Source organism: Hirundo rustica, unplaced genomic scaffold (assembly GCF_015227805.2).
Source record: "Hirundo rustica isolate bHirRus1 unplaced genomic scaffold, bHirRus1.pri.v3 scaffold_132_arrow_ctg1, whole genome shotgun sequence".
Taxonomy (NCBI): Eukaryota; Metazoa; Chordata; class Aves; order Passeriformes; family Hirundinidae; genus Hirundo; species Hirundo rustica.
Window position 1 is genome coordinate 62950 of NW_026690220.1, and position 15235 is coordinate 78184.

A 15235-nucleotide genomic window follows, 5' to 3' on the forward strand; every position below is an offset into this window, starting at 1 on the left:
TGAAGAAGAAGGAGACAATGCCCCAAATTCTCCATCTTGCCCCCATTCACTTCATTTCAATGCTAGAAACCTAATATTACTGTTTTTTCACCCTGTGATATACTAAACTACTATATTTCACACTCTTGTGGCCTGCAATGCTTCCTGCAGTGAAGGAAGTTTTTTCCCATGGACTGAGATCAAAGCCAGTGTCTCTCTGAGCTCTGGGCTGGGGTCCCAGACCCCCCTGCCCAGGTTTCTGACCCTCCAGGGCAACCAAAGGAATGCCCTGGACACCAACACTGAAACACTAGTAAAACATGAGGCTTTAGATACCTTTGATGAATTTGTTGACTTTTATCCCCAGTTTTGTCTGCTTTAGAGGGATGAAGATGAATCAAAAGAATATTAGGGACAACCAAACAAGAGGACCACCAGCCCAGTGTCTTCCCAATGCAGATCGCTGGGAATGTGGCTCACCAGTCCTCTGCCCAATGTGGGTCGTCTGAAGCAGGACTAAGTTGGAGCACTGCACAAAGCTCTTCCTGCAGCTGGGGCACTCTTAGGCCTTCCCTTACCAGTGTTTCCATTGGTGTCTGCTCAAGTGAGAGCTCCTGGATTAGCTCTTCCCACAAGCGGGACATGTGTAGGGCCATTCTCTGGTTTGGATCCTCAGGTGGTGGATCAGGTGGGAGCATGTGCTGAAGCTCATCCCATATTCCCCACACTTCTTGGGCCTCTCCCCGGTGTGGATCATTTGGTGGATTATCAGTTGGAAACTCTGGTGGAAGACCTTCCTGCATTCCGCACACTTGTAGGGCATTTCCCCAGTGTGGATATGCTGGTGAATGATGAGGGTGGAGTTGTGCTTGAAGCCCTTCCTGCAGTTGTGGCAGCGGAAGGGCCTCTCCTCTCTGTGAATCCGCTTGTGCACAAGGAGACTGGATCTTCTCTGAAACCTCGGGGCACTTGTCGGGTCTCTCCCCGGTGTGGATCTTTAGGTGGATAATCAGTTTGGATCTCTGGATGAAGCCCTTCCCACATTCCCCACACTTGTAGCGTCTTTCCCCAGTGTGGATCCTCTGGTGGCAGATCAGCTGGGACCTCTGGCTGAAGCTCTTCCCGCATTCCCCGCACTCGTAGGGCCTCTCCCCGGTGTGGATTTTTAGATGGATAATCAGTTTGGATCTCTGGATGAAGCCCTTCCCACATTCCCCACACTTGTAGCGTCTTTCCTCAGCATGGATATTCTGGTGGCAAATCAAGTGGGAGTGCTGGCTGAAGCTCTTCCCACACTGCTCACACTGGTAGGGTCGTTCCCTGGTGTGGATCCTCTGGTGTCGGATCAGGATGGAGCAGTGGCTGAAGCTCATCCCACATTCTCCACACTCGTAGGGCCTCTCTCCAGTGTGGATGCGCCGGTGGGCCACAAGGGTGGAATTGTGCTTGAAGCCCTTCCCACATTCCCCACATTTGTAGGGCCTCTCCCCAGTGTGGATCCTCTGGTGGCGGATCAGGTGGGAGCTCTGGCTGAAGCTCTTCCCGCATTCCCCACATTCGTAGGGTCTCTCTCCAGTGTGGATACGCCGGTGGGTCACAAGGGTGGAGTTGTGCTTGAAGCCCTTCCCACATTCCCCACACTTGAAGGGCTGATCCCCAGTTTGGATCATCTGGTGCTGGATCAGGTGGGAGCTCTGGCTGAAGCTCTGTCCATCTTCCTGGCACAGTCCAGGTCTTCCATTCTCCAAGCACCCTGCGATGGGTTTGGAAGCCCTCCTCATGCAGGATCTCTGGGGCTTTTCCTTCCGATTGGATTCCTGCAACATGGAGCTGCTCAAGACGGCCTCTTCCACAAGGTCCTGCCCTCGGGATTTGTCCTCCTGGGTCTCCATTCTCATCTCCTTTTCTGGGGGAGGAAGGACAAGGAGAGGATGGGATTTGCCTCCATGCCTGAGAGAAGGGGAAGGAGATCCTCCCAGTGCATGCCCGGCAGGACAGCATTGGCAGTGGAGTTGTCCTGCAGCCGCAGGCCATGCTGGGCTGGGAGATGGAGCAGGAGAGAGGGGGAAAGGGGCACTGACTTCCTCCTCACCTGCCTGGCTGTCCTGGAGCATCTTCCTTGCAGCCTAACCTAAAAAATTAAAAATTAAACTAAAAAGCAATACTAAAATACAAAAATTCTGAGAGAGTCAGAATCCAACCTGACACTCGGGTAGTCAGGGTGTTGCTAGCAGTCCAATCAAATCGTGGCTGCAGTCCTACTGGAGTGACAGGTGTGGTTTTGTTGAAGCAATGATCTTGTAGAAGGGTGTAGTTTTCCTCTGAAGGTCCAGTGGTGGTGCAGATGAGTCTGCTCTTCCTCTGGGAATCCAGTGGAAACCAGGCTGCTTCTAATGCTTTAAATCTCAGATTATATCCAAGTAGGAATGCTTGGCTCCTCCCTCTGGGTGGAGCATCTCACAATGGGATGATGTAATTTTATCAGTCATGCAGTGAGAGGCAATGGCCCATTAAGAGAAGATATCTCCCTGGAGGGAGGACGGGTCATGGAAGAGATAAGGTACACTGCCCCATTTGGTTTTAACAGCTGGCCCATTAACCAAAGATATCGCCCTGGACTTATGAGAAATGGGTCATGGAACAGTTTTTACTTCAATCTCCAGGGGCAACTGGGAGAACCGGGAACACACGGGAGGAAAGTGGGAGCAACTGGGAGCAACTGGGACCATGCTGGGGCAAACTGCATCATAATGGGGAATGACTGGCAGTGACTGGGCTCATACTGGGAGTGCTGACAAAACTGAAAGCACACAGGGAGGGGGCAACTAAGTTGATACTAGAAGCAGCCTCTTCTGGCACCAGGACCACTGAACCCCATTCCAGCGAGATATGAACTTCAAAGGAATTAAGGATTTTAGAAAAGTTAAGGTTTTAGCTACAGATCAGCTTTGCCTGAATTAGTTAAAGTAGATAGATAGATAGGAAATAATTAGGTGCTGGAAATAATTAAGAGTCAATGGTTAGTTGAAAGGAAATGAATCTAAAATAGCTATCCCAGATCTAAATAACTAATTGCTTGTCATTTTTGTATTTGTTTAGCTGTGTTTATAATGAGAAACAGAAGAAACTGGTAAATAGATCTAAGAACACAGACAACTGTAAATCTTCTAACATCCCATTGAAACAGTCATGGAAACAGGAAACTGGAGTTCTACCAGGTTCCATTTGTCCTGTTAGCCATTGAAAAGGTTGAAAGTTTAGAATGAGGAAGACTCTCCTTCCTTCCTCTTTTTATGACCCCTCCCCATAAAAGAGACCACTGACCTAATTCAAAGAACAAACTACTCATGCTTGATGGCCTTTAATCTAATTATAATATGAAGCGGAGGATGCCAGGCATTAGTGTTATGAATATGTATTAGTATTTGGGGTATTCAACACTTATGTACATAAATAGAGTCTGTAATCACTGGTAACTTTGCAGTGCATATTAGGGAGCGATCCCATGCAGCTGCCCGGCATTGCATTAAACCTACACTTTTTAACTCTAACCTGTCAGAGAGTCTTTTGTCTGCTACAGTTGGGTATTGATATTAGCTCAATATCCATATTTTAATAAATCACCCATCATCCTGCCTCTCCAGCCCTAGCACCCCTCGCTGGGGTCCCAGCAATCCCAGGTGTCCTCCACTCTTGGGGTCCCTGCTTTGGGGTTCTGGGGGTCTCCTCTCTTAGGGGTCCCACTTAGGGAAACTGTAGCTTTCCTGAGGCTCCCCAAACCTGGTGTCACTGCTCCCCACCAGTCCCGTGTGGTCTCCACATGGCACTGGCAGAGCTTGGAGGGCCTGGCCGGGGAAGCCCAACCCCCCTGTGTGGGCACCCACATCCGCCCGCCCCCTGCCACGGCTCTGCCACCACCACCACTGGGACCCCCAAAAACACCCCCCAAGGACCCCCCAATGTCCCCCCGAGGGGCATCTGCAGCTTGGCTTTGGAGCCCTGCAAACTCCAAATATCTCCCCTGAAACAAGGCAGAAAAGAACCTTATAACAACAGTTGTTAGAGTAGTATGTATTTTTAATTGACATTGAGGTGCATGGGGTTTAACTTCACTAAAGACATGCATGAACACTAGAGAGCTTGCCTCTCTTTTTTCTTTGAGGTCTTACATATGCATGGCATTGCACAATCTGCCTTATACATACTTATTCTCTGGCCTCATCCATCCTCACTTCCTATGGTAATTAACTCCTCTTGGTACATGCTCTTGGGCATGCTTAGTTCACCATGGTGGTCTCCAAGGGTCTCTAGAAGATGAAAGAAATGGAGTCTTCCTCAGTGAACTCTTCACCTTTATTTTTCTTGTGTGTGCTTTGGTCCTTTTGGCACTTTTTCAAGGCAAGACATCAGTTTCTAGTGAGTCTGTGTTTCTCTCTTTCTTTGCATTTTTTGCTTTGTTATCTTGTTATGTTTAGGTTAGTCTTTCTTGTTATCACTGAGGGGTCCTGGATGTTTGTACTGCTTTAAAATATGTAAACAGGCACAGCACTCGATAGTCACTAAATGCCTTCTAAAATGTACAATACATTCTAAAATACAGTGTATGCTCTTAACTTTACTATAAAGATTAGCTAGAATTTTCAAGCCTCTGTCTCATGCCCTCCCTTTTCTATAGACCTAGTAAATTCTTTTACTACTACTGGGGCTTCTCTCTAGCTTTAACTCACTATCTTGATAATTCTCTTTTAACATTATCATAGGTGTTTTAGATAATGAGGTTAAAATTGCAACTCACTTTAACATCCTCTAGTTCTATATGAGTACAATAGACATGATTAAATTTATACTAAGTAATATCAGCAAAATAATGATGGGGGGACATAGGGTGTTGAAGATTCTAGTTGCATTTGGTGACTATCTAAGGAGTGCATCCAACAAGAGTTGTGGCTTGTGTCTTGCTTTACTTTTTGTAGAACTCTCCTTATTTCTTGTGTATCGTGTTGGACAGTTACTACAGTTTTTTGTCTGTTCTCTTGAATTTCTTTTACAATTTTTTTCAAATTTTCATGCTTTATTAATTGCTTTACTAGGGTTAGGTTTTTTCTAATAAGAGTGTGTAACAATTAGTGATAGGTTTTGTAATTAGACTTGATTAACTGGTGGGATATAACTGGTGCTAAATATGAAAAGTTGTACCTGACAATCTTAACAAAATTGTAGATACAGAAATTAGAATGATTTTTAGCAGGTAAGGATATATTATTTCTACCTTGTCCAAGGTTACAGTGTAAGATGTGCCCAAAGTATGTATTCTATCACCATCTACATGAGCTGTTGAAACTAGGTTGGGCAGTGTTTCACTTGTCCCCTTCCTCCAGACTATCTTCTGTTAATGGCCCATCAATGCCCTGCTGCATGACTCATAGATAACTCCCTCCAGGAGCTATCTCTGTTTAATGGGCAATCAAGGACCCATTGCAAGACTGATAAAATGATATCAGCCCATTGTGAGATGCTGTGTCCAGGGGGAGGAGCCAAGCATTCCCACCTGGATACAATCTGGGATTTGGGACAGCACAGGCAGCCTTACCCACTGGATTCTCGGAGGACAAGAGCTACCAGACCTTTCTGCAGGAACACTGCTTCAACCAGACCACTTCATCTGGACTGCTACCACCACCACAGGGAATCAGGTTGTATTCCGACTCTGTCAGTGATCTTTTGTACTGTTGCATTTGTTTTATTTTATTTTACTTTTTTTCTCTCCTATTAAATTGGTTTTTTCTGACTAGGAGTCTCTTGCTGTTTTTGCATTCAAGCCAGCACACCCAGTCACTCCCAGTTGCTCTCAGTGTGTTCCCAGTAACCCCCAGTATGAATACAGACCCTCCCAGTATATCCCAGTTCCCCTCAGCGTACTCACAGTCATTCCCAGTCACATCCACTTGTTCCAATAAGGTTCCAGTTTCCACCAGTATGATCCCAGTCACTCTCAGTCTAATCCCAGTATATCCCAGTTGGTTCCACGATGATCCCTGTTCCCCATTTCTGGTCCTGCTGGGTCCCAGTGTGCTCTGATCCTGCTCCCAGTGCATGCCAGTCCTGGGCCGGGTGTATCCCAGTGTCTGCCCATGTCCAAGTCCATCCCAGCCTGTACCAGTCTGTCCTGGTCCCTTCCCAGCAGCTGCCACCCTTTCCCGGATCCTGCCCCTCCAGCCCTTGGAGCTGCCACTGGACGCCCCCCCAAGATGCTGCCAGGGCTCGTGGGTTTCATGCTGGGCTTCGTCTGCCTGGGCTGGGGCTCGGCCTTTGCTGCGAGAGTAGGTGAGGGGGGGTCCCCAGGGGTCGTGTCCCCCCCTTGGAGTGCTTGGGACTCCCCCATGTCCCTCCCATGCCGGGCTCACCCCCTTTTCTCTCCCCACAGCTCCTAACCCAGCTCCAGGACCCCCTGCACCCCCTTATCCTGCACTGACACCCCCTGCACCCCCTTTCCTGGGTATCCTCCTCTCCCAGCCCCTGGATCCCCTGTTTCTGTCAGCCCGGGCACCCCCAGATCCCCATTCCCAGCCAGCCCGGGGCACCTCACCCCCAGGCCCCCCTTTCCTGGAAAAGCCAAACTGGAATGTCCCAGATTCTTCAGCTCCAGTTTCAGGATAACAAAACTGTAAAGAAGGCCCAGATTGCTCCAGGAGACCTGACTTTGACCAGTTTTTGCTTTTGCAGTGACCGACTCTCAGTCTCTATCAGTACATCCCAGTTGACCCCAGCATGATCCTAACTGCCCTCAGCATGCTCCTGGTCACTCTCCATATGATTCCAGTCCCTCTCAGTTTCATCCAAGTTCTACCCAGTATGTTCCCAGTTGCACTCAGTTGCCCCTAGTATAGTCTCAGTCACTACCAGTATGACCTCAGTGGCCCCCTGTACAGACACAGTCACCCTTCGTTGCTCCCAGTTGTCCCCAACATGGTTCCAGTTGTTCCCAGTGTTGTCCCCTCCAGTATTGTTGCAGACACTCCCAGTATATACCAACTACCCCCAACATGCTCATTCCCAGTCACCCCACAGTCCCCAGTATGGTTCCAGTAGCCCCCACCATGATCTCACTCATTCCCAGTACAACCCAGTTGCCCCCTGCATGCACCCATCATTCCCAGTTGCTCCCAGTGTCTCCCAGTAGCCCCCAGTGTGGTCCCAGTCACTCCCAGTATTTCCATGTCCATGCTCCAAGTGCTGCTCCCAGCCCTGATCCGTGGGGATGGGAATGTCCCGCTCCCTTCCCGGGGCAGGGTCACACCTGAGCCAGGTGTGCAGGGCAGGACCTTGCCCTGACCCCAAGCCCTGTCCCACCTGCAGGATCTGCTTCCCCTCAGCCTCTTTCTCCTGTGGCCCCAAGCCCACCTTGGTGCTAAACAAAGGGGCTGGGGTGGGGTCATCCCCCGGCGGGGGCTGCGCACCCCCTCTGCCCCCTCCCCAAATTCCCTCCTGGGGGCAGCAGGAGCTGGGGCAGGAGCCCTGTGGGGAGGGAAAAGGGGGAGACACTGGAATGGGGGGTTACACACGCTCTCGGGGAACACACACGGCCCCTGGGGACCACCCCTCACCTTCTCCTGCAGCACCAAGAGGATGAACCCCAACATGGAGCCTCCAAATCCCAGCAGCATGTTTGGTACAGGATCTGGCGTCAGCTTTGGGGATCTGGGGGAGTCACAACTGCCCCAAAATGCCTTCCTAGGCCCACAGCCAGTCCCAGACCCCTCAAACCAGCCCACAGCTCCTGCCCAGGACACTCTCAACCAGTCCCTGCAACATAAAAGGCTCCAAAAACCAAAAAAAACCCTTTTCCATTTCCCCCAAGACCCACCCAAATACTCACCAAGAAAAAGAGTCCTGCTAGGACCCCAAAACTCCATCACAACCCTCCCAGAAGGCCCCCAAGCCCCCTCCCAGAACCACAAATGCCCCCAAGAGCCATAAAAGCCTCTCTCAGTCCCACCTGGAGTCCCTAAAACCCCTCCCAGCCCCCCATGGCGCTGACCAGGAGAGGTTGGTGGACAGGAACATCCACAGCCAGGAGCAGCTCAGGCACTTCAGAAGAGATTTGGGCACTTTGGAGGGGACACCCTGGATGGGGAGACCCAGGCCTGGGACTGGGACAGACAACCAGAATGCCTGGAGAACAGACGGGCTCAGGTGGACACGTTCTGCTGCAACAACTACGAGATCATGGCCATGTCCCTTGGCTTGGGTGGTCCCAGAACACCTAAATTCTCCTGAATATTCCGTGAACCCAAAATTCACACTCAAATCCCAGGAAAATGACACAGATGTAGATCTCTTTGCTTCATTTCTTTATTTTTACCTCTAATTTGGGTGCTCTGATGGGATAAACATGGGAATTATTCAGGTAGGAAAAGATCTCCAAGATCATCCTGCTTAACTTGATGCCACCAGATATAAAAACTGGGCAGAGCTCATGAGATTTTTTTGGGCTGTAAAGTCAACTCAGCTATTCCCCAATAATTTCCAGTGTCAGAGTCCCAATGGATGTTCCTGCCCCTGCATTCAACCAGGTGCCTGTGGGGATCCAGGAGGATGTGAAGACCATCAGCCAGTTGTCTTCCCAATCTGGACCAGTGGGAATGTGGGACACCAGGGCTCTGCCCAGTGTGGGTCCTCTAATGGGGATGGAGCTGGAGCAGTGCAGGAAGGTCTTCCCACAGTCGGGACCTCGCAGGGCTTCACTTACCGGTGCCTCCGGTGGCATTGGGTCAAGGTAGAGCTGTGTGAGAAGCTCTTCCCACACTGGGGACACTCGTAGGGCCTCTCCTCAGTGTGGATGCGCCGGTGCCTGATGAGTTGAGAGTTGTGCTTGAAGCCCTTCCTGCAGTCGGGGCAGCGGAAGGGCCTCTCCTCCATGTGAATCCACTGGTGCTGGAAAAGATCTGAGCTGGTCTGAAACCTCTTCCCACACTCAGGACACTCGTAGGGCCTCTCCCCAGTGTGGAACATTTGGTGGATGATCAGCTGGGACCTGTGGTTGAAGCCCTTCCCACATTCCCCACACTAGCTATGGCCTTTCCTCAGCGTGGATGTTCTGGTGGCGGATCAAGTGGGAGCGCTGGTTGAAGCTCTTCTCACATTGCTCACACTGGAAGGGCCGTTCCTTGGTGTGGATCCTCTGGTGGCGGATCAGGATGGAGCTGTGGCTGAAGCTCATCCCACATTCCCCACACTCGTAGGGCCTCTCCCCAGTGTGGACATGCTGATGTCTGATCAGGAGGCAGTTCCAGCTGAAGCTCTTCCCACACTCCAAGCACTTGTGGGGCTTCTCCCTATCATGAGGCTGTTCAGGGACCACCAGTTCAGAGCCCCAGCTGAAGCTCTGTCCACCTTCCTGGCACAGGGTGGGTCTTTCCTCCTCAGAGCATGCTGGGATGGGTTTGGAGTCTTTCCTCCTGCAGGATCTCCAGAGCTTTTCCTCCCTTTTGGATTCCTGCACCGTGGAGCTGCTCAAAACCTGTTCCACGAGGTTCTGCTGCGGGGATTTGTTCTCCCTGGTCTCCACCCTCAGCTCCTTGTCTGGAGGAGGAAGGACAAGGACAGGATGGGATTTGCCTCCATGCCACAGGGAAGGGGAAGGAGATTCTCCCAACACATCCCTGGCAGGACGGCATTGGCAGCGGGGTTGTCCTGCAGCCGGGGGCCATGCTGGGCTGGGAGATGGAGCAGGAGAGATGGGGGAAAGGGGCACTGACTTCCTCCTCACCTGCCTGGCTATTCCGTGGCATCTTCCTCTTCCTCACAGCCTTCTTCTCCATCTGGCCAAGGTTTGGGAATGTGAGATCCTGGTTTGGGGAAAAATACAATGTATGGGCACATTAGCTTAGGGGGTCCCTTCTGCCCAAGTCCATCCCTTGAAGTCACCAGGCATCTGGTGCCCATAAAAACATCCAAAACACCAAAATTCAATCCATCAACATACACTAATGACCAAGAATCAGCAAAAACACCCAACCATGAGTTTCCTCTCTCTGGTCCCTCCCCTTTGGGGTCCTAGAGGTCCCCCCACCTGGGTTGCTGTGAATCTAGTTTGTATTGGTATTCCCCCTCTGTGGGCTGCTGTGGCTCCTGGAAATCCAGGACGTTCCTCTTCTCTGGGATCACCAGTTTGGCATCACAGGTGTCTCAGGGGTCAGCACTGTCCGGGGTCCCTCTTTCAGGGGCCTGGGGTATCCATGGGTCCCCCTTGTCCATGCCCCCAACACTTCCAGGCTTCTGGAACACCCCCAGCTCTTGTACTGTCTGTTTCTGATTCCCCCAATCCTGGGTTTCCCTCCCAACCCTGCTGGTACTGGGCAATCCCCAGGTGTCTCAGGGCTGACAATGCAGCCCCTGAGGCAGGCAGAGCCAGCCCCAGCACGGGGGAACCCTGCATCCTGCGCTCGCTCGGCAGCCGCGCCCAGCCCCGGGCACAGAGCTCCGTCAGCCCCCGCCGCCCCCTCCCCAGGGCCCCCCAGGGACCCCCGCAGCCGGGGCTGGTGGCTCTGAGCGAGGCGGCCCCCGAGCCTGGCTGCGTGGCCAGGGGGGCACGGGGAGCCCGGGGCCTCTGTGCCAACACTTCCCCTGCTCTCCCTCAGCCTTTGCCCAGCCCGGCCCGGCCCCCCGAGCCCCGCCAGGCCCCGCACAGCCACGGCCGGCCCGGGCCGCTCCCCTCGGAGCCCGGCCACACGGAGCCGCCTGCGCCGGGGGCCCACGAGCCGCCGAGCGCTCCCCGGGCCGCCCGGGCCTCGGCCCCGAGCACAGAGCTCTGCCCGGGGGGCTCCCGGCCCAAGACGGCGGCTCCGGGCCCGGGCGGCCGCTCCCGGCTCCCACAGCCCGCCCGGGGCCGCCCTGCCCGTGCCGGGGCTGCGCCAGCGCTCCCCGCACCCGTGGGGCTTCAAACACATGGGGGCAGCTCACAGAAAAAAACATTCCCACCATCCTCTCCAAAAACCACTAAAATCCCAACCAGCTATCACCCCCCCACCAAAAGAAAAAAAAAAAAAAAAAAAAAAAAAAAACCCCACAAAAGTTCCAAAACACAAAACCACAAACCAACCACTTCCACCCTGTCCTCGTGCACCTTCCCAGGGACCCCAACCCCACGGGAATGCCCCCGGATCCAGACAGAAAGCTGCTCCCCTGGAGGCACTTGGAACACCCACCTGCGGCCCGGCCCTGGCACACGGCTCCCGGCAGCTGCCCCGCTGGCACAGCCGGGGCTTTGGAGCAGGGAGGCTCTGCGGGACCCCCCGGGCTCTGCCCCCTCAGTCCCTGTCCGCCCCGGGGCTGACCTTCAGCCCGGGCTCTCTCACTGTGCCCGGCTCCTGCACAGTCCCTGCTCTAAGTTCCTTGGCACCCTGGGCTCTCCTCTGGGGCTCAGAGAGCACCTGGCAATGGAACCTTGCCCTGAAAAGGGACCATTTTTGTGAGAAATAAAGTTCAGAAAAGTGCAGAGTATTAGGAGTTCATGTTAAGTTAAACAGCTGTTTGTATTAATGTTACTTGTTCTTGTTGCCAGTGTTATGCATTAATGTTATCTGTTTCTGTTATCTGTTCTATGTACCTCCAGAAACCAGTTCTGTGTACCCCAGACCCCAGTTTAATCCCTAATGTTGTGTATTTCCCCTTACCTCATTCCGAGTCAGGCCCCTAGACTCCATTGTTCAATCCCAGTTTCCCCTTACCCTATCCCATGTCAAGCAGCCGCTGCTCCCCGATTGGCCCATAGAGTGAGCAACACGCCCACCGAGACACTGACACTGCCTGCCTGTCATCAGCTCCACCCCGTCTGTCCTTCAGTCTGGAAGCACCGCCCAGAGCCCACCCAGAGACCAGCCACCCTCCATGAAGTACCACCCAATATGGAGATGAAGGGGGACTCCCAAGGAGCACCTCTCAGCAGGAAGTGGGATAAATACCAACAACCCCTAATAACAATGAGGCAGCACCACTTCCAGCAAAGAGAAAGGTATGAACGGGTGAGGAAAGCCTTCAGGCACCTGTGGACTTAGCTGAACTAACATCCAGAATCTCACCCTGACCTGAGAGGCACCGACTGGGAGACACCCCCCAGCCCAAAGCACACTGCAGAGAGATGCTTGCGGGACTTCTGTGACGCCAGGCTCCAGACTCTGTGGCTGCAGAGATTTATCCAGACCTCCTCCTTGGCAGTGTCTATCGGGAGCAGCAGTGGCGTAGATCTTCCCTGAGCTACGCCTTTCAAAAAGAGCTGCTTAATAAAGGCATTGAAAGGAGTAAACTTGTTCTCCTGCCCTGGTCATTTCTAACACCACAGAAGGAACTTTCCTTTCAGGGGCTGCACTTTGGTCCTCCCTGGCCCCTCCCTGAGGAGGCTGGCAGGGGTTGCAGTTTGATGACATTTGTCCTTGCTGCCCCTCCCATCCCACTGCCCCACAAACAGCCCCGAGGCACCCGTGAGGGACAGGCCCTGCTGTGCCAGGCCTGGGCTCAGGGCTTGGCCTTTCTGCTTCCTCCAGCCAAAACCCAGGCCTTGCTCAGCCCTGCAGTTCCTGCTGCTGTGCCCCAAGCTCCCTCGGCCGGTGCTGGAAAGGGACTTGAGGTACCTCGATCCCCTCGGGCGGCGCATGGGAGAAAACAACAAACTTCTCAGGAGGGTGGAGAACAAACTTTTAGTTGCAAACTTGAGAGAATGAGGTATTTGGGAAATCTTAAAGCAACATGGAGTTAGAGTAAATCACTTCAGAACGCACTGACTGAGCAAACTCTAACCTGTCCAACTTCCAGTTCTCCAGATATTAAGAAGAGGAAGTCAGGAGAAGAGAGAGAGGGAGAGAGAGATCCACAGTCACCCTTGGATCCAGCACCATCTCAGCTGCTGTGAGCTCTGGGGCCATGGGACGTGTCAGTGTCACAGCCGTGTCACAGCCTCACCTGCTCTGGTCCCTCTCACAGGTGGGGTTTTTGGGGTGCCAGGGGCTTGGCAGCCACTTTGGGGCTGGACCAGAGGCTGCAGTGGCTGGAGCTGGGGCAGTGACCACCCCACCTACGCAGAACTTGCCCTGGCCCCCAAACACACACTGGAGATGTCTGGGGCCATTCATCATTTCTCTGCTCTCCAGCACCGAGGCAACAGACACTGGCTGCAGCTCTGAGCTCATGCCCAAGGCAACCACCCCTGGAAATGGAGCTCCATGGAGCGCTCTCAGGAAACCACCCAAGAGATGGGGAGTGGCCCAAGACTGCCTCAGAAACGTGGGATACCCTAAAATTTCTTCAGGAATGTGGAATATCCAAAAACTCACTCAGGAACCAGCTCCCCGTCCCTTGGTCATTCCCAGCCTTGGGCTGTCTCATTCCAGACCCAACCCCACCTCCCTAGTCTCAACCCCAACCCATCCCACCCCCTCCTGGACATCAAGACCCCCTCTACCATGCCCTATTTCCCCAATTACACGCCTCCCAAACCGCATCCCACCCATCCTGTCCCACCCATTGCCCACCTCACTCCTCTTGATTTGCATCCCACTTCACCCAATCCCCTTCCAACCCCATCCCTCCCTCAGGGGGTGTGCAATCAAGTAATTTTGTGGTGAGATTGAGTAGTTTTAGCATTGAGTGCTTTTGAGGTGACAGATCAAACCCTCTCATCTCTTTGAGCTCCAAGAAATGGAGACCACCACACTAAATATCCTCAAACCCTCAAATCCTCCCCAATATCTCCCTGAGTCCCAGATTGCCCTGAAACACTAGTAAAACATGAGACTTTAAATGCATTTGAGGAATTTGTTGATTTTTATCCCCAGTTTTGTCTGTATTTAAGGGATGAAGATGAATCAAAATAATATAAGGGACCACCAAAGAAAAGGACCACTAGCCCAGTGTCTTTCCAGTGCGGATCGCTGGGAATGTAGGCCACCAATTCTCTGGCCTATGTGGGTCCTCTGAAGCAGGAGTAAGTTGAAGCAGTGCACAAAGCTCTTCCCGCACCTGAGGCACCCTTAGGTCTTCCCTTACTGGTGTCTCCGTTGGTGTCTGCTCAAGTGAGAGCTCCTGGACAAGCTCTTCCCACAAGCGGGACATGTGTAGGGCCATTCCCTGGTTTGGATCCTCAGGTGGCAGATCAGGTGGGACCTTATGCTGAAGCTCATTCCACATTCCCCACACTCGTTGGGCCTCTCCCCAGTGTGGATCATTTGGTGGATGACCAGTTGGAAGCTCTGGTGGAAGACCTTCCTGCATTCCGCACACTTGTAGGGCATTTCCCCAGTGTGGATATGCTGGTGAATGATGAGGGTGGAGTTGTGCTTGAAGCCCATCCTGCAGCTGGGGCAGCAGAAGGGCCTCTCCTCTGTGTGAATCCACTGGTGCATGAGGAGACTGGAGCTTCTCTGAAACCTCGGGACATTTGTCAGGTCTCTCCCCGGTGTGGATCTTTAGGTGGATGATCAGTTTATTTCTCTGGTTGAAGCCCTTGCCACATTCCCCACACTTGTATGGCCTTTCCTCAGCGTGGATGTTCTGGTGGCGGATCAAGTTGGAGCTCTGGTTGAAGCACTTCCCACATTGCTCACACTGGTAGGGCCTCACCCCGGTGTGGATCCTCTGGTGGCAGATCAGGTAGGATTGCTGGCTGAAGCTCTTCCCACATTGCTCACACTGGTAGGGCCTCTCCCCAGTGTGGATCCTCTGGTGGCAGATCAGGTAGGATCGCTGGCTGAAGCTCTTCCCGCATTCCCCGCACTCATAGGGCCTCTCCCCAGTGTGGATCCTCTGGTGGCAGATCAGGTGGGATCTCCGGATGAAGTTCTTCCTGCATTCCCTGCACTCGTAGGGCCTCTCCCCGGTGTGGATGCGCTGGTGGGTCACAAGTGTGGAGTTGTGCTTGAAGCCCTTGCCACATTCCCCACACTTATAGGGCCAATCCCCAGTTTGGATCATCTGGTGCTGGATCAGGTGGGAGCTCTGGCTGAAGCTCTGTCCATCTTCCTGGCACAGGCTGGGTCTTCCCTTCTCCAAGAACCCTGGGATGGGTTTGGAAGCCCTCCTTGTGCAGGATGTCTGGGGCTTTTCCTTCCCTTTGGAGTCCTGCACTGTGGAGCTGCTCAAAACGGCCTCTTGCACAAGGTTCTGCCCTCGGGATTTGTCCTCTTGGGTCTCCATCCTCAGCTCCTTTTCTGGGGGAGGAAGGACAAGGAGAGGATGGGATTTGCCTCCATGCCAGAGGGAAGGG

General features: G+C 53.0%; 1 protein-coding gene and 1 pseudogene across 1 annotated transcript; both read right to left on the minus strand.

Annotated features, from left to right (window-relative positions):
- The window catches only part of LOC120747652 (zinc finger protein 91-like), a 33195-nt pseudogene extending 23381 nt beyond the window's left edge, over positions 1 to 9814 (minus strand).
- A 4201-nt stretch (positions 9815 to 14015) lies between these two features.
- LOC131378463 (zinc finger protein 239-like) lies at positions 14016 to 15000 on the minus strand (the record flags this gene model as incomplete). The annotated part of the gene is made up of 2 exons (XM_058424318.1): positions 14016 to 14328; positions 14384 to 15000. Coding segments are annotated over 2 exons (930 nt in total), but the record flags the coding sequence as incomplete, so codon positions are not given.
- Between the last annotated feature and the right edge of the window lie 235 nt (positions 15001 to 15235).